We start from the raw sequence: 22,500 nt of genomic DNA, 5'->3' as shown, positions 1-22,500 counted from the left end.
GTTGCTTTCGAGAAATTTTACTGCTTTTTTTTTACACATTAAAAGTCTCTTTCATATTCGTCGCTTTTCTTCGCCGTTTTGCAGCATTTTTGTTACTTTCTTTTGCTTTGTGGTATCTGAAGATTTACAACTTTGACTTAAGGTTTGCCATATAAGGGAATTCCTATGAACTTTATCCTACTGTTACTGAAACATTTGGAAACTGTTAACATTAGAAGGGCCCCCTAAGACAGAAGATATTTTGTTGGAGCTATACCATGTATGGGGCCTTAAATGGTCAGTTCCCTACTCCAAGCATATACTCACACCCCCACTAAATGCACAGAATATATACAATGAGATAGCCGCAGAACTTCAGAGCGACAAATTTTGAAGATTGGGTCGGTCGTCTCTCCAGATGTCCATGGAGTCTGTAAACTGATGCTGGAATCTTTGATGTAATAAACCTTTTATAATCAAGAACAGTGTCAACGAAGTTCCTTCTCCACACATCGGCAACGCAGTGCTGCAACTAAATATACAACAGTTTTTTTTCAACAATTAGGTAAAAAAGAAGGTCAAAAGCATAAAAAGTCTTATTTTGGGCTCCACCCCCAAATGTACACGTCTGGCTCCGCCCCAAATGTTTACACCGTCTGGCTCCACCCCCAAATGTAGACGTCTGGCTCCGCCCCCCAATGTTTACACCGTCTGGCTCCGTTCTTGCAACAGGCACTAATATATTTAGACCAACATTGCGGTGAGAAAGGCGAGGGTTTACATACAGGATGTGGATCAGTTTCTGCACCAGATGCTGGGTCCTGGATCTCTGACTTCTCTTCTTCCTCCAACGGTGTGTTATCTGTGTGGGAACACTACACAAAGCCGTAGTCATGTCACTCAATGTCAGTATAAAATCACCCAGGTTTAAACCACAGACTAAAAAATAACAGACGAAGCTTCCTGGTCTGAAAACTGAAGCCAGAAGAACTTTCTAAGAAAGTGACAAAAATTTGAAATAACGCTAAGAACTTCTGAAAAGTGAAATAAATGTTGAAAAAAACAAAAATGACATTGGAAAAAAGTGACAAAAATGTCCAGAAGAGCGTCAAAAACTTTGAAAACTTTGAAAATGTCAAAAAGCGAGATAGGGTTAAGGTTAGATAAAATTTGAAAAAGCATCAAAAGCTTTGAAAAAAACAAATACTTCATAAGTGTAAAAAAAGCAACAAAAACATCAAAAGAAGCACCAGAAATGTTGAAAAAAGCTTTCTATTTACCCTGTGGATAACACTGTTGATGTATGTTATCGCCGTAGATATAACACAGTATTAGTATATTTACAGTATATAAACATAGTTATATATGGCTGTCACACTGCAGGCCATGTGTCTGTTCAGGTGAATCCTACAAGCTTGTTGAAGCACAATGTATCATCATGATGGAATGAATTCAAGGACAGAAGTGCAGCGAGGTGGTTGATAATAGTGTGGGTAGGAGTCAAATGTAGTCAGGCAGAAACACTTGTACATCAACAGGAACCAACAAGATAAGCTGCCATAATAATAATCACTATGATGTATTATAAACACAAGTGGCTATGCTAATAAGGTCATTCATTAAGCTAATTAATGGATTGATTAGCACATGTTTTCCTTTTTTGGCTTCACAGAATATGTTTGACTTCAAATGAACTCTGTGTTTAAGAGTGGCTTAAGGATCTTTTATAGGCTACCTTCTAGATCGATAGATCGATCGTTCGATCGTTCGATAGATCTATCGATAGATCGATAGATCGATAGATAGATGGGTGGATGGATGGATGGATATGTTACCGTCTCCGGTTCAGACGGGTAATGAAGCCTCAAAGACTGCGGGGAGAAATGTGCGAGCAGCGAGATGGAGCTGTCCAAGCTTTCTCTAAACGGCGTCTCGGTTTCCCGTTCCTGGATCTGCAAAACAAGAGACAATGTTGAGTGTTGGGACGATAACTAATACCAAGCCGGGGCAGCTATGTGTTGTGTTCATCCTTCAGCCAAAACTCTGCAGCAGCTTATTTGACGGATTAACAAACTTTCAACTAAAGAGCGGGGAGTCATCAGCAAAATGCTCAAGGGTTTGGAGTGAAAACCTGCAGGGCAAACCACACAAACATGGCTGACTTCCTGCACTGTGCTGCTAAACATTTACAATCACACACATTATAAAGGACTCACCAGTTAGACATTTTAACGGTGCTTTTTAAGGGTTTGGAGATGAGAGACAGAGTATTAGGCCACGTACTGACACGTTAGTTTTGGATATGGTTGACAATAAGGGCAGTCAATCAATTGAAATAATTGATCATGATTAATCGCATGATTGTCCATAGTAAACTCTCGATTAATTGCAAGTTACTGTAAAACAAAAACTTGAATAAAGCATCAAAAAGATTTCAGATTTCAGATGTTGGTACCTGTTGGGGTTTCCCTGGCGCGGCTGATGTTGTGTAACTGGTGTTACTGGTGTTGTATTCCTTCCACCACAGAGACACAAACTGGTCCATGGTGGGAGAATGTGATTGGCTGCCGGAGCTCCAGGGTTTCACTGCTCCCAAGAAATGGACGATCTTTGCATTGTGGCCAAACCTGCAGGAACAAAACTCCTTTAAAATAACTATAATAAATGTTGATAAACAGACAAAATGTCCCACTGATTTACTGATGGAGAAAACAGAGTTACAACCTTTAATGCAAACACATTTGTGTCAGGCTGAAAATGTTAACTCCAATCCACCAATACTAATAGTAAGTGTGTGAGCAGAGTTGAGATGTATTCGCACAGGCAGTGCAGTACAACGTTGACAAAAGCACCCACAAAAAGCGTAAAAAACGCCGACAAAAACTGAAAAGAAAAGTTTAGAAAGGGACAAAAGTGTCTACAAAAGTGTCTACAAAAACGTCTACAAACGCTTCAGATAACTTTGAAAAGAAACGTAAGAACACGAAACAAAAGCGTTGACAAAAGACCCACTCACTGTGTGAAAGGGTTAGTTAGTAACTAATAGTAAGTGTGCGAGCAGAGTTGCGATGCAGTCGTGCAGGCAGTGCAGACCCACTCACTGTGTGAAAGCAGGGAGGTAGCTGTAGACGGAGCTGGCACTCAGGTTGTAGGCAAACGGCAGATGTTTCCTGATGTCATCCAGCGGCCAGCTGCTGAAGAAAGAGTTCAACAGGCCCTGGTCCCCTCCTACACAAACACGCACACGTTATCTTTGTTTGAACTGACACATTATCTGGCGTCATCTTTTAATTTTGCACGAAAGTATTCCGTTGTCAGTACTGTGCATTGTCAGAGCACACAGTAGTAGTTTAAAACTCAGACATGTAGTCGTGCGTTACCGTCGAAGCTGCCGCGCTGCAGGGCGTGATCCAGCAGGCGGCGGTGCGTTCCGAGCGACGGTCTGAAGACAAACACGCCAGAGTTGAAGCAGTCGGGCCAGCCGGGATCCGGAGCTGCTGATAACTCATCTCTCTCAAACAGCTCGTCCACGTTACAAAGAACCTGAAAGTGAACAGGGGTGGTCACAAAGCTGCAGCAGCAACACATTCTCACTCCCATTGCATCAGAAAGAGACGCATGGTCAGGTATCTTTGGCGTTTTTTTCTTGACGCAAAGTGTCTTCTTTAGTGTTGTATTGTATCTGTATATCTGGGTCGTTTAACTGACATGTGACACAATAAAGGGTTAGGAGAAGATGGTGGGTGGGGTTACAAAATGTATGTTTCAGTGACACGCGGGTCAAGAGCAGGACATAAACCCTGGTCTCCTGGGTGAAAGTCCTGAGTTATTTGACCCACCCACCCCTTCAACCTGCCTCAGTCTTTCGTACTACTCTCTACTGTTGTCTCTCTACATACTACTCTCTGTTGCTGTCGCTCTACATACTACTCTCTACTGTTGTCTCTCTACATACTGCTCTCTACTGTTGTCTCTCTACATACTGCTCTCTACTGTTGTCGCTCTACATACTGCTCTCTACTGTTGTCTCTCTACATACTACTCTCTACTGTTGTCTCTCTACATACTACCCTCTACTGTTGTCTCTCTTCATACTACTCTCTATTGCTGTCTCTCTACATACTACCCTCTACTGTTGTCTCTCTACATACTACTCTCTACTGTTGTCACTCTACATACTACTCTCTACTGTTGTCGCTCTACATACTACTCTCTACTGTTGTCTCTCTACATACTACTCTCTGTTGCTGTCGCTCTACATACTGCTCTCTACTGTTGTCTCTCTACATACTGCTCTCTACTGTTGTCTCTCTACATACTGCTCTCTACTGTTGTCTCTCTACATACTGCTCTCTACTGTTGTCGCTCTACATACTACTCTCTACTGTTGTCTCTCTACATACTACTCTCTACTGTTGTCTCTCTACATACTACTCTCTATTGCTGTCTCTCTACATACTACTCTCTACTGTTGTCTCTCTACATACTACCCTCTACTGTTGTCTCTCTACATACTACTCTCTACTGTTGTCTCTCTACATACTACTCTCTACTGTTGTCTCTCTACATACTACTCTCTACTGCTGTCTCTCTACATACTACTCTTTACTGTTGTCTCTCTACATACTACTCTCTACTGTTGTCTCTCTACATACTACTCTCTACTGTTGTCTCTCTACATACTACTCTCTACTGCTGTCTCTACATACTACTCTCTACTGTTGTCTCTACATACTACTCTCTACTGTTGTCTCTACATACTACTCTCTACTGTTGTCTCTCTACATACTACTCTCTACTGTTGTCTCATCATACTACTCTCTACTGTTGTCTCTACATACTACTCTCTACTGTTGTCTCTCTACATACTACTCTCTACTGTTGTCTCTCTACATACTACTCTACTGTTGTCTCTCTACATACTACTCTCTACTGTTGTCTCTCTACATACTACACTCTACTGTTGTCTATTCATACTACTCTCTACTGTTGTCTCTCTACATACTACTCTCTACTGTTGTCTCTATTCATACTACACTCTACTGTTGTCTCTCTTCATACTACTCTCTACTGTTGTCTCTCTACATACTACTCTCTACTGTTGTCTCTCTACATACTACTCTCTACTGTTGTCGCTCTACATACTACTCTCTACTGTTGTCTCTCTACATACTACTCTCTGTTGCTGTCTCTCTACATACTACTCTCTACTGTTGTCTCTCTACATACTACTCTCTACTGTTGTCTCTCTACATACTACTCTCTATTGCTGTCTCTCTACATACTACTCTCTACTGTTGTCTCTCTTCATACTACCCTCTACCGTTGTCTCTCTTAATAATCCGTCATCTTACAGCACCATGGCTGCTCTGCCTGGTGCGTTCCATACAAACGCTGAAGGGGGATTTTTGCATCGAAATGTGACGCTGAGAGACACTGACTAAGCGTTTTTTGTCCGTAATGGCCAAGATTTGGTGGCCTGTGGCACATTCTAATGCCACTATTCCATCATATACACTGATCTTAATTATTGCAAATTTTAATGAGTTTTCTTCCCTATATTGTTTGTATATATTTTATTATATATTATTTTATTATTGCCTATATCTATATGAGCCTATCAATCAACTGACGCAACCTGAGTAATGTGCACACTTATGGTGCGTTCAAATCAACTTGTCGACATGTCCCCTGCATACCCCATGTCAGCTATGCTTGGGTAAATGTGTTGTGAAGGCTGATACGCATGTTTTTAGGTGCATCTGCCAAGTTGTGGATGGATTTGGTGGGAAAAATGATAGTATTATTGACCAAATTTGCCAAACGATAACAATGAAAACATTCAAGTTCCAGGGTAGTAGAGACATTTGGTTGTGCCAGAACACGATATGTGTGCACAAATGTGCATACAACCTTTGAGACGCAGTTCCTCTCTGTTACCAAGGTCATGTTTACGCTGAGAAAACTCAGAAAGAAGAACATACAACCACATGTCCGCTAACATGCATGATGGTATCGATTTCAACGACTTCACTGGCCGACACGGAGAGATGTGTCAACAGTTGACAACATAAATGGACGATCCTTAAACGCAGCATGTTAACTGACTGATAGTGAAGTACAGTAGGTCCAATGACCCAGCTAGGAATCATTCCGTTGAAGATTGATCTAAGCAAAAAGCGTTAAGAAAGCCTTCAAAAAAGCATATAAAAGAGCATGAAAAGCATTTGAAAAAGTATTTGAAAACATGTTTGAAAAAGCTTTTAAAAAAAGCATTAAAAAAAAGAGCATTAAAAAATCGTCAAAAAAGCTGTATTTAGATACTTTTCTGGGAATTATCCCTTTGAAAAGTGATCAAAGCTGTAATTGAAATTTGAAATGTGTAAAACACAACAAAAAGAACAAATGAAGGAATAACGTCTGACATTTTAAGACAGATTCATTTCATCTGGACCGCTGCAGCCTGTGAAACCTTCTGAAAGCTGCTCATCAAGACAGCAACACGGATGCAACAGAAAAAGCAACAAAATAGTGAATTTTGATAAAATGTTAACGTGTCAAAAAAAAATAAATAAAAAAAATAAAAAAGTGTTAAAAATCAAGTCCAAAAAGTCTCTAAATAGCGTCAACATTTTTTTTTAAATCTATGAAAAAAGTGTCCAAAGGGTTTTGACAGTAACACACAGACTGCACGGATTGGCTATAAAAAATAAAACAACCTACACATCACAATAAATCTGTTAAATAAAGCGTCAAAGAACATGTCAAAAAGCGTAAAAAAGTGTAAAAAAACAAACATAAAAAAGCATCAACAGCATTACCAAAAATCATTAAAAAGTGTCAAACACAGATTGGATATCACAACAAAACAACCTTCCCGTCAGAATAAATCTGAAGTTTACTCACGAGCGTGTCGGCATCCAGGAAGACACACTTGCTGAAGCGGCTTAGAGACCAGCAGTGGATCTTGGTGAAGGCGATGCCGAGCTCGGCACGTCCCAGCAGGGACAGACGGAGATGGTCCTCGCTGTTCATCACGTCCACCATGATGACATCATCAAACACTTCCTGCAGGGCGAGCCTGAGGGGAGAGATGTAAAGATTCAAATGTAACCACATGTGAAAATGACAGAAGCACCAAAAACATCAAAATAAGTGATAAAAACTTCAGAAATAAACACCAAAAACACTACCAAAAAGTTGAACAAAAACGTTGAAAGAAGCAGCAAAAATGTAGGAGAAAAAAACAAAAAAATCAAAAATATGACAGAAATAAGCGCCAAAAAAATAGTAATGATGCATTCACACACAGTTCTTTTCCCCAACGCTGAAACGTTAACATGTTGAGTGGTTTCATGTGACAATAAGAGTGGCAGCCCTACTTTACCTTAAATCAGACACCACAAAACATCGGACCCATTAGCAGCCGCTATTATTATTATTATCTTAAGTATTCTTCAGGGTATTTTGATAACAGAAAGGCAAGAAATCTGAACATCATTTGGGAAAACAGCTTTTTATGAAATTAATAACGCTTTTTGAAACTTTATTGTAGCTTTCTCCAAAGTTTTTGTCACTTTTATTACTTATCTTTTTTCAACGTATTGTTCTCCAACACCTCAAAGACGCTCCTTTAACCCTGATAGCAGCAGTTCTTCAGTTCAAACAGACGTCGGGGAGTTTCACCCACCTTGACTGCTCTGAGACGTTCGGCGTAACCATGACGACGATGCTGCGAGTTGTCCCGTGACGCCGTAAACTCCTGGCCACCACCATCGCTCCCATACAGTATGAGTCTGTGGTCGCCATGGTGACGAAGGCCTCGACACCTGGAGACAGTGAAGAAGACACCTTTTATTTCTGGCCATAGTGGGACAAAGAGGCTAAAAAATGCAATTAAAGTGTAAAAAAAAGAAGACTGTAAAAGCATCAAAGGCGTAGAAACAAACATCGTGAAAAGCACCAACCACAAAAAAATATTTAAAAAAAGCCCAAAAAGTGATAAAAAGTCTCGGCAGCTAAAAAAAACTAAACAAAAGTTACCCTTTTGAGTTTAGGAAAAAGATTGTGGTTTGGATAAAAATAAACGTTTGCCAAATACAGCACCCCAAAAAGCAGAAGTTTAAAAAAAGTTTTGAAAAAAGTGTCAAATACAAATATACAGCGTCAAAAAAACATCCAAAAAAAGCATCAAAAACTGTTATGAAGTGTCATAAAAAGTGCCGTAAAAAGTGTTGAAAAAATTGTAAAAGCATCAAAGAAGCCAGTTACGACAAGTGGAATAAGAACGTTAATGTGACTCCACTTGGTCTGTCTGTTTGGCAGTCCATAAGTGGTCCCTGAGCTAACAGACTCAACACCTTTTAATCCATAACACAACTCAACAAACAAGCAGTATAGTTTAAATCTTCGATCATTCCGATTACAGGACATCACCTACCGCACATTTCCGATCCAGTAACTTTATCCACAAAGGAAATCGGTAATAATAATATTAATAATCTTTCATGCAGCAGACGTCTCTACAGAAGGCATACAGAGACGGGATGTTTGCTCTATGACGCTGTGTGTGTGTGTGTGTGTGTGTGTGTGTGTGTGTGTGTGTGTGTGTGTGTGTGTGTGCGTGTGTGCGTGTGTGTGTGCGTTTACGGGTCATTCAACTAGCGAGCTTTGCCAAGTGTTGAGAAACAGTGTGTCGACCCTCTGTGTGGATGGCTCGGTCACACACACTTGATTAACTTTCCCTTTCTACACTTCAGCGCTGCAGTAAATAGTCCTTCCATAGAGAATGTCTTTAGGAGGGCCGACACGGAGTATTAAAAAAAGTGTGGAAAGCACCAAAAAAAGTGTCTGAAGCATTGAAAAAAGGGTCAAAAAAGCATTTAAAAGAGTGTTAAAAGCTTACAAAAAGTGGCTAAAAAACGTAACGCCAGAAGCATTAAAAATAGGTTGAAAGTGTTAAAAGCATAAAAAAAAGCTTTAAAAGAAAGCACACAGCATTATCTTCCCCTTTTCACATATCACAGAGCTGCTCTTTAGAAGGACTGACACAGCTCGTCATGATCAACAGCGTTAAAAAAAATAAAAAATAAAAGAAAGCGTTAAATAAAGCATTAAATAAAGCGTTAAAAAATGCTTAAAAAAATGCTGAAAAGGGGGTTTGAAGTGTCAATTAAAACCCCCAAAAAGTGTTGAAAAAAGCACCTGAAGCATATAAAAAAGATGTGTAAAACGTTGCAGAAAATCAACAAAAAAGTAAAAAAGCGACAAAACATAAAAAAACAACACAAATGGAAGTGGGAATCATGGCCGGCTGCACCATCTCCCTGCTGGCCTTCACCCTGGCCATGGAGGTCATCATCCGGGCTTCTCGATGGACGGTTGGCAGACAGCGAATAAGACCTGGGCTGAGGCTGCCACCGCTCAGAGCCTACGTGGATGACCTCACAACTCTCACCACGACCAAGGTTTGGACTGTACGGCTACTAAGAAAGCTCCAGGAAAACATTGAGCGGGCTTGCATGAAGATCAAGCTGAGCAAGTCCAGAAGCATCTCCATTATCAAGGGGAAGCTGTCAGACCACCGCTTCCACATTGGTGGGGAACCCATTCCAACGGTCTCTGAGAAGCCTGTGAAGAGCCTAGGTCGTTGGTATGATGCCTCCCTTAAAGACCAAGAGCAAGTAGAGCAGCTCAGGAAGGAGGTAGCCAGTGGCCTGGAGAACATCAACAGAACCTTGCTTCCCGGAAAGCTGAAACTCTGGTGCATGCAGTATGGACTACTTCCACGTCTCCTGTGGCTGCTAACCCTCTATGAAGTCCCGCTCTCAAAGGTGGAAAAGCTGGAGAGACTGGTTAGCTCATATGTAAAGAAGTGGGTTGGCCTTACCAGGTGCCTCAGCAGCAATGGGCTCTACGGCAAAGGGATGTTATATCTGCCCATTTCCAGTCTGGCAGGGGAGTACAAATGCGCCAAAGTCAGACTGGAGATGATGCTACTGGATCCGAGTGATCCATTTGTAGCCCAAGCTGCCCCAATCCTGGCCACTGGGAGGAAGTGGACCCCATTGGCTGCAACCGAGCAGGCAAAGGCAGCACTCAGACACAAGGACATCGTGGGCCGAGTGCAGGAGGGGAGGAGTGGTCTTGGCCTTGGGGCCAGTACACCAGCGTGGAGCAAGGCCTCTCCATCTCAGAGACGCAAGCTGGTGGTCCAGGAGGTACGTCGGGAGGAGGAAACAGGAAGGTGCGCCCAAGATGTGGCTCAGGCAAAGCAAGGGCAGTGGATGGCATGGAAAGGAGTGGAGAAGAGGAAGATCTCCTGGAATGAGCAATGGGAGATGGAGACATTCAGGGCAAGCTTTACCATCAGGGCTGCCTATGATGTCCTGCCTTCCCCCGCAAACCTAAGCCAGTGGTATGCCGAAGACCCCACGTGCCCTCTATGTCCAAGTCCAGCAACACTGAAGCACATCTTAGTGGGATACAAGACCAGCCTCACCCAAGGCTGTTACACCTGGCAGCACAACCAGGTGCTAAAGTGTCTTGCAGCAGTGCTGGAAAGTCGACGGACAAGTGTGAATGCCCTTCCTCCCCCGTCATCCCGGTGGCAGCCAACACCATTTGTTCGGGAGGGCAAGGTCAAGCCAGCCTCACCACCATAAAACCAGACACTGGGCAGCTGGGCAGAGCACGGGACTGGAAGCTGCTGGCAGACTTTGACAAGAAACTCTGCTTCCCAGTTGAGATCGCAGCTACAAACCTGCGACCAGACCTTGTTCTGTGGTCAGCCTCGCTCAAGCTTGTCTACATCATTGAGCTCACCGTGCCCTGGGAGGGTGGAGTGGAGGAGGCCTACGAACGGAAAAGGCTGACATACGCTGAACTTGCAGCCGATGCGCAACAAGGCTGGAATACGAAGGTAAGCCCAGTGGAAGTAGGCTGCAAAGGGTTCGTAGCCACCTCAACATCTAGGCTACTCAGGGAGACAGGAGTGCGAGGGAAGGCCCAATCGGCAGGCAGTCAAAGACCTCTCCAGGGCTGCTGAAAAGGGGAGCCAGTGGCTTTGGATGAAAAGAAAGGACTCTGCCTGGGCCTTTAAGTGAGTTGATGACATCTAGGGAGTGAACCTGGGACGCTGGGATTCACTGCTGAACCCTCTGGAGGTGTCATGGGCCTATCAGGGAAACACCTAAGAAGGAGGGCGCCCACTTGACAACCCAAAGGGTGCCATCACTCAATTGACCATCCCACGGAGTCTCATCAGTGCCTCAAGTACTCATTCCTTGAGGGATATCAATATCTAGTCCTACACAACAGATCTTAGTAATAAGAAAGCAGATAAACTGTACAACATCACTTTATTGAAAATGTGCACACACTTTAAATCCACTCACAAAAGAAACATTCGTCCATTCTTTAGATGTAAATCTACCGGGAGTAAAACTGAGACACAACAAAACACATGTTCAGACAGAGATCATGATAGTTGCAGCATCAGGCCTAAAGCAGAGGATTTATACACATTATTCTCAAGTATTTACAGCGTATAACTCTTTAACATCATAACACAAGTCCCTGATGCAACAGACGAAAACGCGTGAAAGGGCAACAAAATAGGCAACAAAAAACCTGATGAAAACGCAGGAAAAGGAGATGGAAAAATGCATCAAAAAGGTCGACCAAAAGGCATCAAAAAAGCTGTTAAAGACGCTGAAAAAGGAAAGTAATAATGAAACAAAAAAGCCGACAAAAACGCTGAAAAAAAGGGACAGAAAGGCGTCAAAATCGTATTGAAGATTCTGACATATTTTCAAGATGTTGCTCAAATGATTTTCCCAAAATGTTTCCACACATTGATATCTTATGGGACTTTTTACAGCGTAAAGCCCTCAAGGCATCAGTTTGATGATGTCTGATTTTATGAAACTTTACGTGCGTGGTTCCTGGCTGATGCTCTGCTACAGCAAGCAACAAGAGTCAAAGCTGAGAAATAAAACTGATAAAATACTGTACACAGACTGCAGAAACTCCTTCTGTCTACTATTTCTGTCTCTTGTTGATTCCTAAAAACGTTATTCTCTGAAAATAAGAAAGACTAACAAAGTCGAAACCAAAGTGCAATGGCCCACTCATTGGGGGTGTAATAGGCCCCACCCACTCTGACCAATCAGTACAAAATTGTAGGCATGGCCTTCGGAGTGGCCCTAGATGGTACCCTCCAAGTTCTGTAAAAATCGCATGAGCCCTTCATGAGATATAAACTTCTTGCATTTGCAGTGGCCCCTAGTGGCCAATATTTGCCAAATGTGTTGGCGAACCTCAGAGTGTCATGGCAATACAGAATCTCCATTTTAGCATTAATAGCATTTAATTTGATCGAGATAGACTAACGTTCGTGTTTTCGTAGCTAGCTAAAAGAATAAATTAGTAATTTGCATATTTTTGAAAACCAAGCTTAATTATTTTAAAAAAAGTTTGTTCAGGCCCATCTGGAGATACTATGTGCCAAGTTTGGTGCAGATCGGTCACTATAATAATAATAATAAGAAGAATATAAAAATATGGGTTGGTGCAGCTTTAACAAAAACGTTAAGGAATCAAATTACAGACAATAAATGTTGCAGCACACAAATAACGAAAAGCTGAAGCTTACACTGTATGTTACATATACAAAATTTGATCTCTTACTTCCAACGCCACCTCACTTTTATTGGATGTATACATGTGGTAAGTTTTACATCACGATCAAAAAGTTCCTTCAGATGGATTTAGATCCAGTTACATGATGATTAAAAGGATAGCTGTAAACTCTCAGACGTTGGCCTGAACTTTGGTTGCAAAGAGAACCATGCTTAAGTTAATACTTTCTGTCGATGTAAACAACACATCCCCCAAGTTTACATGTCTGTAAAGGACAGTGTCATCAGCGTGGAATATGAGTCGATACATTCAGTTTAATGTACATTTAAGCCCTAAATTAATTCATGTGAACAGTAGTAATAGTAATGAAATCATCATGAAAAGCTTCACTGGTTCTAAATAAATGATAGACTAATGGTATTTATAGTTTTCAAGTGAGGCTGAATAAACACAAAAAAACTTTAAAGAAAGAAAGATGACGGAGACAGAAATCGCAGACTCAGATATCTCAACATCTGGGCAAAGAAAACGATGGCTTGATACCGCTGATTTTCTTTTGGTTGACCAAACCCTTTAGGATTTAAGGTGCTAAAGAAAAAAAACGAGATACACAGAGGGGAATACCTATCAGCTCACTTAAACTGTAACAAACACCTCGTTTGAGTTGTGCGAGGCAGTGAACCACACCAATGTCAAATTGAACACTTTTGAAAGACAGACATTTTTTATGTAAAAATAGTGAAACTTGTGTGATGTCAGCTTGTTAAAATGTGAATATTTTCTAGTTTCTTCTCTTCTCAGTGATAGTAAACTGAATATCTTTGAGTTGTGGACAAAACAAAACATTTGAGGTCATCTTGGGCTTTGGGAAAAATTTGTTTTTTTTTCAATATATGAAAGTAAATATGATTTGAGAGGTATTTTTAATTTACCTTTCAAAAAGCAAACAAAGAAATATAGGTATTTCTACTGTTGGGGTAAAATTATGGAACAATGCCAATATAAATAAATAAATATGCAACTCATTTTTGGTTTTTAAGAAAATGGTTTGTAATACTATTTTTGAGGGTTACAAATGAGAATAATGTTCTTGTTTCTTTACTTATATCTTGTTTTTATTTCCTTTTCCTTTGAGGCGGGTAGATTTAATCGATTTAATGGATAAGATCATAGGAGAGGCATATAAGCTTTTGCTTCAGCCTAATCCTTTCAGTCACTGCTTACTGTTTGATATGTATTTTTTTGATGACTGAATAAAACTCCTACTAAACACTGATCCACAATTTTTCTGACATTTTAGAGAACAAACAACTAATCCATTCATCCAGAGAATAATCCACGGTGAAGATAATTAATAGTTTCAGCCCTAAATGAATTCATGTGAATGGTAGGAATAGTTGAAATCATCATAAAAAGCTCCGCTGGTGGCTGGGGTTGGTTTGAAATATATGATGCACAACTAATGGTATTTATAGTTTTCAAGTGAGGCTGAAGTTGTGTTACAGGAAAGAGGAATCCTTCAGACTGAAGATCGCAGTTGACGGACAGTTGGATGAAGTTGAGTTTTGGAGAGAAGGCCGCTGAGTTGGCGGATGCAGACAGAGTTTAGGACGTCCTGAGCAGTTCGCTGAAAACTGAAAGGAAAACAACAGTTAATGCAAAGACCGAGTTACAGAGGTAGTAAAACTACAACCACACTGTTGTATATACATCCTACAGACACATTCAGGCCTGCTTCGGTTACTTTGCAACTTTGAAGACCAGTTCAGACCAAAAGATTTGTGACAAGATGAAACCGCTTTAGAACGTTGCAGGAAAAGTTGCAACGGTCTTGAAAAATCAACATAAAAATAGAAAAAAAGGGACAATCACCAATCTTGCTCATATATGGTAGAAATATGTGTCTAAGTCCCTCAAGGCTGTATACTAATTTTGATGTTGATGAATCAAAAATTGACACATTTTTTATTAATTTTACTGTTTTTCACATTATGCAAATTAGCAAAAAAACATCATGGCGGACGTTTATGGTCCAAGAGGCTTTTCTATCGAGCACACTGAGTTGCATATGTAGGAGAAATTTCAAGTCAATTGGACTCACCTTGTGAGGGGCGTGGCCTTTCAAAGTTTGGGCCTTAAGTTATAGCGCCACCATCAGGTTGAATGGCATTATATTTGTTGGGAAGCATGAGCACATCATCATCAGTTATGGTGACAATGTCCATGTCTCTAGCTCTTTCCAGCCCCCAGTAACTTAAAAAAAGGCATCATTTAGCATATAATGCTAAAAAGGCCACGCCCACATGCACCAATCACCATGACACTTCAGATCCTGGTTACTACTCGACCCCAAACCGTGTGTACCAATTTTGGTGAAATTATGTCCTCCGGGTTTTGGGGTACTTACTTGTGGTATTTCTGGGGGCCCATATTGGTTAAAATCATTGGGTAAGCCAATTCCATATGTTACAAACTGTATGATGATTAGATAAACCGTTACCACTTTTCTGCTAAATTCCGCCCCTTTGTGAAGTTCTTTGATTCATGGCGGCCATGTTTATATATGGTAGCAATGTGTATCTCAGTCCAGCAAGGCCGTATACCAATTTCGGTGTTGATAGAATTAAAATTGACAATGTTTTATACATTTTACTGTTTTTCACATTATGTAAATTAGCAAAAAAAATGCATCATGGCGAAAGTGTATGGTCCAAGAGGCTTTTCAGTAGAGCACATTGAGCTGCATTTGTGTGAGAAATTTCAAGTCAATCAGACTCACGGCGTGAGGGGTGTGGCCTGTCAAATAGCCTGAATATTTTTCTATGAATTTGGACAAACAGAGAGACGTACCTTGGGGCTCAGACTGCTGGCCTTTACCACTCTCTGGATCCGCACCTAAACACAGACACAACATTTAGTTATCATATGTTTTATATTAAATATCAGAAAAGTGACAAAACCTTTGAAAAAAGTGAAAGAAACGTCAAAAAGGAGACAAGCATGTGTTTTTAAAAAAGCAACAAAAACGTTGAAAGAATTGACAAAAACACCAAAAAGCAACAGTTTTCTGACATTTTATAGTTTAGCAATAAATCGAGAAAACAATCTTGTCTGATAGCTAAATATAATGTACTATAATACATATTGTCAGGAGTTGTAATTGTTAAAAACAGAAATAAGAAAGCACAGCGACCTCCTTGTATCTTGAAGCAGAGCTTCTTCTTCTGGTAAGCAAAGTAACTGGACGCCGCTCCGAGCAGCGCCACTCCAATAGCGCTGGCGATGCCCGCAACCGTCCCGGCTCCAGCTTCTGCAACACAAAACACACACAGTTACAGAAAACACATTTCACATTTCAGCAGACCTTCTATTGTCTAATGTCGGCAGAAATGTCGACAAAAGCCACACAAAAGTCCCATGAGGCAACGTGCCAACATGGGTCTTAGCTTTTTGTAGTTTTACTCATCTTTCCTGTCACTGACTTCCTGTCTTCATTCCTGACACATGAATAGTAAAAAGTATTTTTTTAAAGAAGCAATACAATGCTGCAGATGTCTATGTGACAGTTCCTGTAATAACCTCAGTTCTCCACAAGGTGGCGGTCAATAACTTCTGATGACACAGAACCGCTGACAAGAAACTGCCAGAAAGCATATTTCCATCCTCCATTTACAGCAGCTATATCAACTATTATTCAAGATATTAATAACAGAAAGCCTAAAAATATGAACATCATTTGGGAAAAACATGATAGTTGTATTTATTTATTTTCGAGCATGTAAATGCAACATAAAAAAGACAACGGCAGTTTGTTGAAATCATATCCAACAGAATAGAAAAAAAGGTTTAAAATGATATTAGTATGGTCATGAAATCTGACATTGTGCACTATTCTTATGGCTCTTTTCTGAAGTATAACTATTGGCTGCGGTGTACTTTTGTGTGCGTTTTCACAAATATCTTCACAGTAATTAAAAAATTGCTATTTTAATGAACAGTGTAAGATGCAGAGTGATTTATGATCCAGTGCATGTTTTGCTTTAGTCAGAACTGACTATTGTATAGAAATATGATTTCATATACTCTTTCAATAATAGTTCCATTAATCTGTACCTGTATGAGTGTTAGGTTTATATTTTCTAAATCACGTTTTGCTCAGATTTAATGATAATTAGTTTTTGTCAAACCATTTCTTTTAATGTTGATAAGATCTAAAGTAATCAAGTCCAAAGGTTGCTGTAAATTCTCCCCATAACCAAAAATGTCTGTGTCATCTGCAAATAAGACACATTCAAATGCTTCAGACACTCAACATATGTCATTAATGTACATTAAGAATGAATTAGCCCCCACCTGGGGGACACCACAAGAAATGTCTAAAACATTCAGAATTATATTCTCCAATCTTCACAAACTGTTTCCTGTTTTTCAGATAGCTCAACACTTTTCCACTGATCCCATACCTTTCTGGTGTGATTAATATGCCATGATTCATTCTATCAAATGCTTTGTTTTAGACCAATGAATACCTCGACTTAATTTGTGATTTTGTCTATTAATAATTCAGTTAATGCCATATATATATATATATATATATATATATATATATATATATATATATATATATATATATATATATATATATATATATATATATATATATATAAAAATGTTGACCGGTTTGTTCTGAATCCATATTGAGAGTATATCTGTGAGTAATTGTTTTTTGTCTATGAATTTTTCTAACCTTTCATTGAGTATTTTTTTCTGGAAATTTAGAGAAGAAACAGGCCTGTAATGTGTGAAGTGGTGTTTGTCTGCAGTTTTGTACGAGGGTATGAATTTAGCTGTTTTCATTTTGTTTGGGAATTGACCGGTTTGGAACATCCTAGTTTGTTTTCTCAACTCTTTGTCTTTTTGTAGCTTTTTTCTGCTGAAGACTGAAGTTAAGATTTGGTGAAAAATAGAAAACAGAACACAACAACAGAAGAAAACTTGATTCAAAGTGCAAGCTGGAGCAGGGTGGGGCACACACACACACACACACACACACACACACACAAGCCTGGCTCTTCAGTTGAGCTGTAAAACCACAGTGAGTCACGACTCATCAATTCCACGTTTTATTCATTGTGCATCATACATCTCATGACTTTACATTTCCACAAAGACACGAGGCTAAACTGGGAAAAGCTTCCACCAAAAATTTAAAAATACTGCCCGTTTCCCAAAAGAGCACACAGAGAACTACTCGTTTCTAAAAAGTGCTGAAGGGGAAAACCGTTGCTATGTGAAGAATGAAAACTGCTCCAGGTGTTGGGACTGACAGTGTGTGTAAGTTGTGTTTTCACATGAACAAACAAAGACATAATCCTATTTTTTCTGCAAATAAGAAAGGGTTACTCAACTAGATCTTCAAGTCCAGATCATGTGAACGTCTAAAAAAACTCCTTCAAGTGATCTTTAACTGAGCAGATGGTTATTATCCAGTAAAAGAGTCACATCTATTCACTAACTCATCAAACTTGATTTTCTGTCAAAAGAGCTTATTTAGTGCCAAATAAAGTGACCTACACAAATCAAAAACTTCGAGAAAAGCAACATAAATGTTGGAAAAAAACAACAACTTAAAAAAGTGGCAAAAACATTGAAAAGAGAACAACAACTTTGAAAAAAGCTACCAAAATGTTGAAAAAAAGCAACATAAACGTCGACAAAAGCATCAAAAACTTTTAAAAATGTGCCAAAAACTGTCTCTTTAAAGAAAGGTAACATGAGTTCACACTCCATACCGCTGAGTCATGGAACTGCTGGGTGGAGATTAAAAGGAGGAATGAATTAAAAGACACACCCAGATCAGTTCTGGGTGTCGGGTAAGTCTGGAATAGCGAGGTTAAGATGCCCGGTGTCAAACATTTAAAGTCTCAGAGCGCTGCTTCAATCAATTTTACACAAAGTGTCCATAAGAGAGAGTAAACCAGGGGTCAAAGGGCAGAGGGAGTGTACGTTACAGTGTAAAAGAATGTCAAAAAAATGACGGTGAAAACGCAGGAAAAATAGTTGAAACGGCGAAAAAAAAATGTCGAAATAGCGGCAAAAAGGGTAACGTTATCCATCATTAGTAACTGTCTCCAGCATCATTTAGACATCTACCACACTGACGGAGAATATTCACGTACCTTATGAGCCACAAATCTCTGTGCAAAAGTCTTGATTACCCGCAACACATTAGCTTTTCAGCATTACAGGACATGGCAGGGGAACAAATATAAGGGTTTTTGGATGCATTATTGGTGCAACCAACTACTCAGCAACTTATGGGCTTTTCGTTATTATTTTTAAACCGGTTTGTTTAAAGTAAAAGTTTGGAGCTATGTTAAACTTTCACTGAGGAACGTGGGATTGTTTTCCCCCAGAAAGGGGCGTGGTAATGAGAGCCTCCCTCGGATGACCAGCATATTTCATTGCTTTGATATTTCTTGCCGGTCTGATGTATACATTTTACACAAAGTTTCCATAAAACAGAGCAAACCAGGGGTCAAAGGGCACCAGAAGTGTATTTAGTCCAAAATGTTAGCTACACAGTTTCAAAATAACTCCCAGAAACCTTAAGAAAAAAAAAAAAAAAAAATTCCAGAATCTGTGATTCCTCTCTGATTCCTTTTCAAACATACTTTATATATTTTTCCCCCAAAACCGAGTGCAAGGAAGTATACCGAGGGGAGCCCACAGAGTCCAACATTTTCAAAGTTTCAAAATAAAAAAACTTTTCAAAACTGCAAGAAAGATAAAAAAGCATTCCCGTAATCAGAATTTTGGCTTCACGTAGGAAACTGTGATTCCTCTCTGATTCCTTTTCAAACACACTAAATATTTTCCCCCCAAAACAACCCGAGTCCATCAGACGTTGAGCCAAACGTGTAACCCTCAGAGCTGAGAGCCAATCAGAGGTCAGAAACGGTTCACGGTAGAGCCTGCAGCAGATCTGCAGCCCTCTCTATCAGCGGGTTTAACATTTGCTTTAGGTTGGACATCCACACATAGAATTCCTCGGGCATGTTAGCGTTTAGAATCTTCAGGATATGGCCCCACGGAAGGTCTGGATCTGCAACGACACACAATCGTAGCAGTGATTTAGCCCAAAGTAAACCAGACTGGGGGTACCAACATGAGGAATATCAGACTAAGTTAGGCAGGGTATCACCAAGGAGTTCCCTAATCGAATCCAATCCACAATGGTATTCACGGTGAAAAAAAGCATCCAAATGGAAAAACTGCCAAAAAACGCAGACTAAAATGAAATGTCAAGAAACATAAAAAAGGCAATTCATTTTTTTTTAAAAAAGGGACAAAATAACGTCTGGCTCCACCCCCAATGTTTACACCGGCTCCGCCCCCCCCAATGTTTACACCATCTGACTATGTCCCCCAATGTTTACACCATCTGGCTCCGCCCCCCAATGTTTACAACGTCTGACCCCCCCCAATGTTTACAACGTCTGACCCCGCCCCCCAATGGTTACACCATCTGGCTCCGCCTCCAATGTTTACATTCACACTGATATTCTAAACAAGGGGTTTGTATGATATATGTGAAAATTACAGCAGCGTTAGGTCTTCATGGCAGTTACGTGTAGCCAACAAAACGATTAGTTAGGATCAGAAAAAGTGAGTTGTTTGGGAGTCTCAAAGGGTTAGGAACTAAACTAACAAGGAACCAACGAGGGAGCAAGATACTCCCTCCAGGAATTAGCCATGTCTCGATTGCAACGATTCACGCAAATTCAACCAATCTCCGTGAAATCAGATCAACCTCGCAATCGTGTCCAATCACTGGAGCTTCATTAAGGTTTAACATCTAAACGTTTGTTCAAAGGACTCTTCACTTCTCCATCCATGGTGAAAAATTAGATATTGAAAGTTTGTTTCAGGATTTTATTCATCCATATCAGATCACTCAAACAAAGCATCTGTTATTTTAAGAACCAAGCCAAGTAATCCCCAAAGAAAAGACCAGCTTCCAGGAAATGAAACCAAACGGCGAGGCTTTCAGAGCCCCGAGCAGAGCGACAAGTCAAACCAACACAACAGAAGCCGTGAACATCGCTTCCCCTGAGACGGGAAACAATCCCCAACAAGCCAAGAGCAGATCGACTCAGCAGGAAGTCAGAATGATTTCCACACTGACACAAAGACAGGAAGTAGAATCAGAGATGGATTTACCTTGAGGTTGATCGCCAGCACCGCCTGTCAGGAAACAGTAAATGTAAGGGTCAGAAAAAAGATAATACGAGACTTATACTGAACACACTACAGTGGAGATGGATTATGGACACATAAAAACATGTAGATCAGTTGAAGAGGACGCTATGTCGAATATTTTCTCTGCTTTACCTCGGAGAATTAGAAACAAAAAACGTTAAAGGGTGAAAAAAATGTCTGAAAAAACGTCAGAAGAGTCAAAAAAACGCTTAAAAAATGTCTTAGAAAGCGACGTGTGAAAAAAAGCATTGACAACAGGGAAAAAATGTGTCAAAAAACGTTGAAAAAAGCATAAAGAACAAGATCAATCATCAAAAGCTTTAAAAGTATTGAAGATGAAGATAAACATTTAATAGAATGGTGCAATACTGGCTGAAAGAAAACCAAACATGTAACCACTGAGTCAGTTGTGTTGTAGTCATGTATTGTCTGTGGATGCATGGCTGTTTGTGTATGGCTGTCAAGGTTATGGTTAGGGTTAGGTGAGTGGGTTAGGGGTTAGGTGTAGGGTTATGGAGATGGAAAGGGTTAGGTGAGTGGGTTAGGGGTTAGAGTTATGGATATGGATAGGTGAGTGGGTTAGGGTTATGGATATGGATAGGGTTAGGTGAGTGGGTTAGGGGTTAGGGTTATGGATAGGTGAGTGGGTTAGGTGTATGGAGATGGATAGGGTTAGGGGTTAGGGTTATGGATATGGATAGGGTTAGGGGTTAGAGTTATGGATATGGATAGGTTAGTGGGTTAGGGTTATGGATATGGATAGGGTTAGGTGAGTGGGTTAGGTGTAGGGTTATGGAGAGGGTTAGGTGAGTGGGTTAGGGGTTAGGTGTAGGGTTATGGATAGGGTTAGGTGAGTGGGTTAGGGGTTAGGGTTATGGATATGGATAGGTGAGTGGGTTAGGGTTATGGATATGGATAGGGTTAGGTGAGTGGGTTAGGGGTTAGGGTTATGGATAGGTGAGTGGGTTAGGTGTATGGATATGGATAGGGTTAGGTGAGTGGGTTAGGGTTATGTGTGTTCAGATAGAGTTAGGTGAGTGAGTGTGAGCGGCCGGGTGCTTGGGTTTGTGTTGTTACGTGATGTGCTGTTCTGTGTAATGTGGTCACAACTCTGTGAAATGTTTATGTAATATATTAGTATACAATGCATTTGCTGCATGATTGTGTAACTCACACTATGTAGTTCTTTCTAAAAATTATATTTGGATTATTTTTCTAGAAAGGCTTGACCAGGGACTGGGGTTGCAAATTAGCCATTTGGCTAGAAACCTTTTATGCAACACATCGACACATATTGTTATGGCTTTGACTATGATAATTATGTATGTAATAATGTGCGCTGCATTGTCCCTGACAAATAAAATAATAACAATAAAAAAATACATCGTAAAAAGCTACAAAAACATCCAAAAAAAGCACCAAAGTGGCGGGGGGAGGGGGGGACAAAGATGTAAAAATGGTCAGGCTATCCCTCCATGTGGTTTCTTCCTCCTGACTGTCTGGACTGTGAGAGGTTTAAAGTGTGGTTGTATGATCTGGTTAGATGGTCACGTTAGTCAGCTCTAGATTTCTGTTGTTGATTAGTCAGACTGGCTACGGTGGTGAGGCCTTTCTTTA

At 40.3% G+C, this 22,500-nt stretch overlaps 2 protein-coding genes across 3 annotated transcripts in view; both read right to left on the bottom strand.

Moving 5' to 3' along the window:
- gyg2 (glycogenin 2) overlaps positions 1 to 8,008 on the bottom strand; it is a 9,902-nt gene extending 1,894 nt beyond the window's left edge. The window contains exons 1-7 of the mRNA XM_078243653.1: positions 7,670 to 8,008; positions 6,886 to 7,060; positions 3,360 to 3,522; positions 3,081 to 3,207; positions 2,435 to 2,606; positions 1,815 to 1,931; positions 765 to 854 (exon numbers count right to left, since the gene is read on the bottom strand). Coding sequence (XP_078099779.1) covers positions 765 to 854; positions 1,815 to 1,931; positions 2,435 to 2,606; positions 3,081 to 3,207; positions 3,360 to 3,522; positions 6,886 to 7,060; positions 7,670 to 7,788 — 963 coding nt within the window. The 5' untranslated portion in view covers positions 7,789 to 8,008. The remainder of the gene's footprint in view (positions 1 to 764; positions 855 to 1,814; positions 1,932 to 2,434; positions 2,607 to 3,080; positions 3,208 to 3,359; positions 3,523 to 6,885; positions 7,061 to 7,669) is intronic.
- Positions 8,009 to 14,132: 6,124 nt separating this feature from the next.
- Positions 14,133 to 22,500, bottom strand: part of cd99 (CD99 molecule) — a 20,282-nt gene continuing 11,914 nt past the window's right edge. The window contains exons 11-14 of one of the 2 annotated variants that reach the window (XM_078243410.1): positions 20,845 to 20,868; positions 15,815 to 15,931; positions 15,472 to 15,516; positions 14,133 to 14,255 (exon numbers count right to left, since the gene is read on the bottom strand). In XM_078243410.1, coding sequence (XP_078099536.1) covers positions 14,227 to 14,255; positions 15,472 to 15,516; positions 15,815 to 15,931; positions 20,845 to 20,868 — 215 coding nt within the window. In that variant the 3' untranslated portion in view covers positions 14,133 to 14,226. Of the gene's footprint in view, positions 14,256 to 15,471; positions 15,517 to 15,814; positions 15,932 to 17,731; positions 19,727 to 20,844; positions 20,869 to 22,500 lie in introns of those variants that run through there. The other variant, XM_078243411.1, reaches the window with a different exon arrangement.

This window comes from Sander vitreus, chromosome 24 (assembly GCF_031162955.1).
Source record: "Sander vitreus isolate 19-12246 chromosome 24, sanVit1, whole genome shotgun sequence".
Taxonomy (NCBI): Eukaryota; Metazoa; Chordata; class Actinopteri; order Perciformes; family Percidae; genus Sander; species Sander vitreus.
The sequence above is the reverse complement of the archived record's forward strand: the minus strand, read 5'-3'. Positions and strand labels throughout refer to the sequence as shown.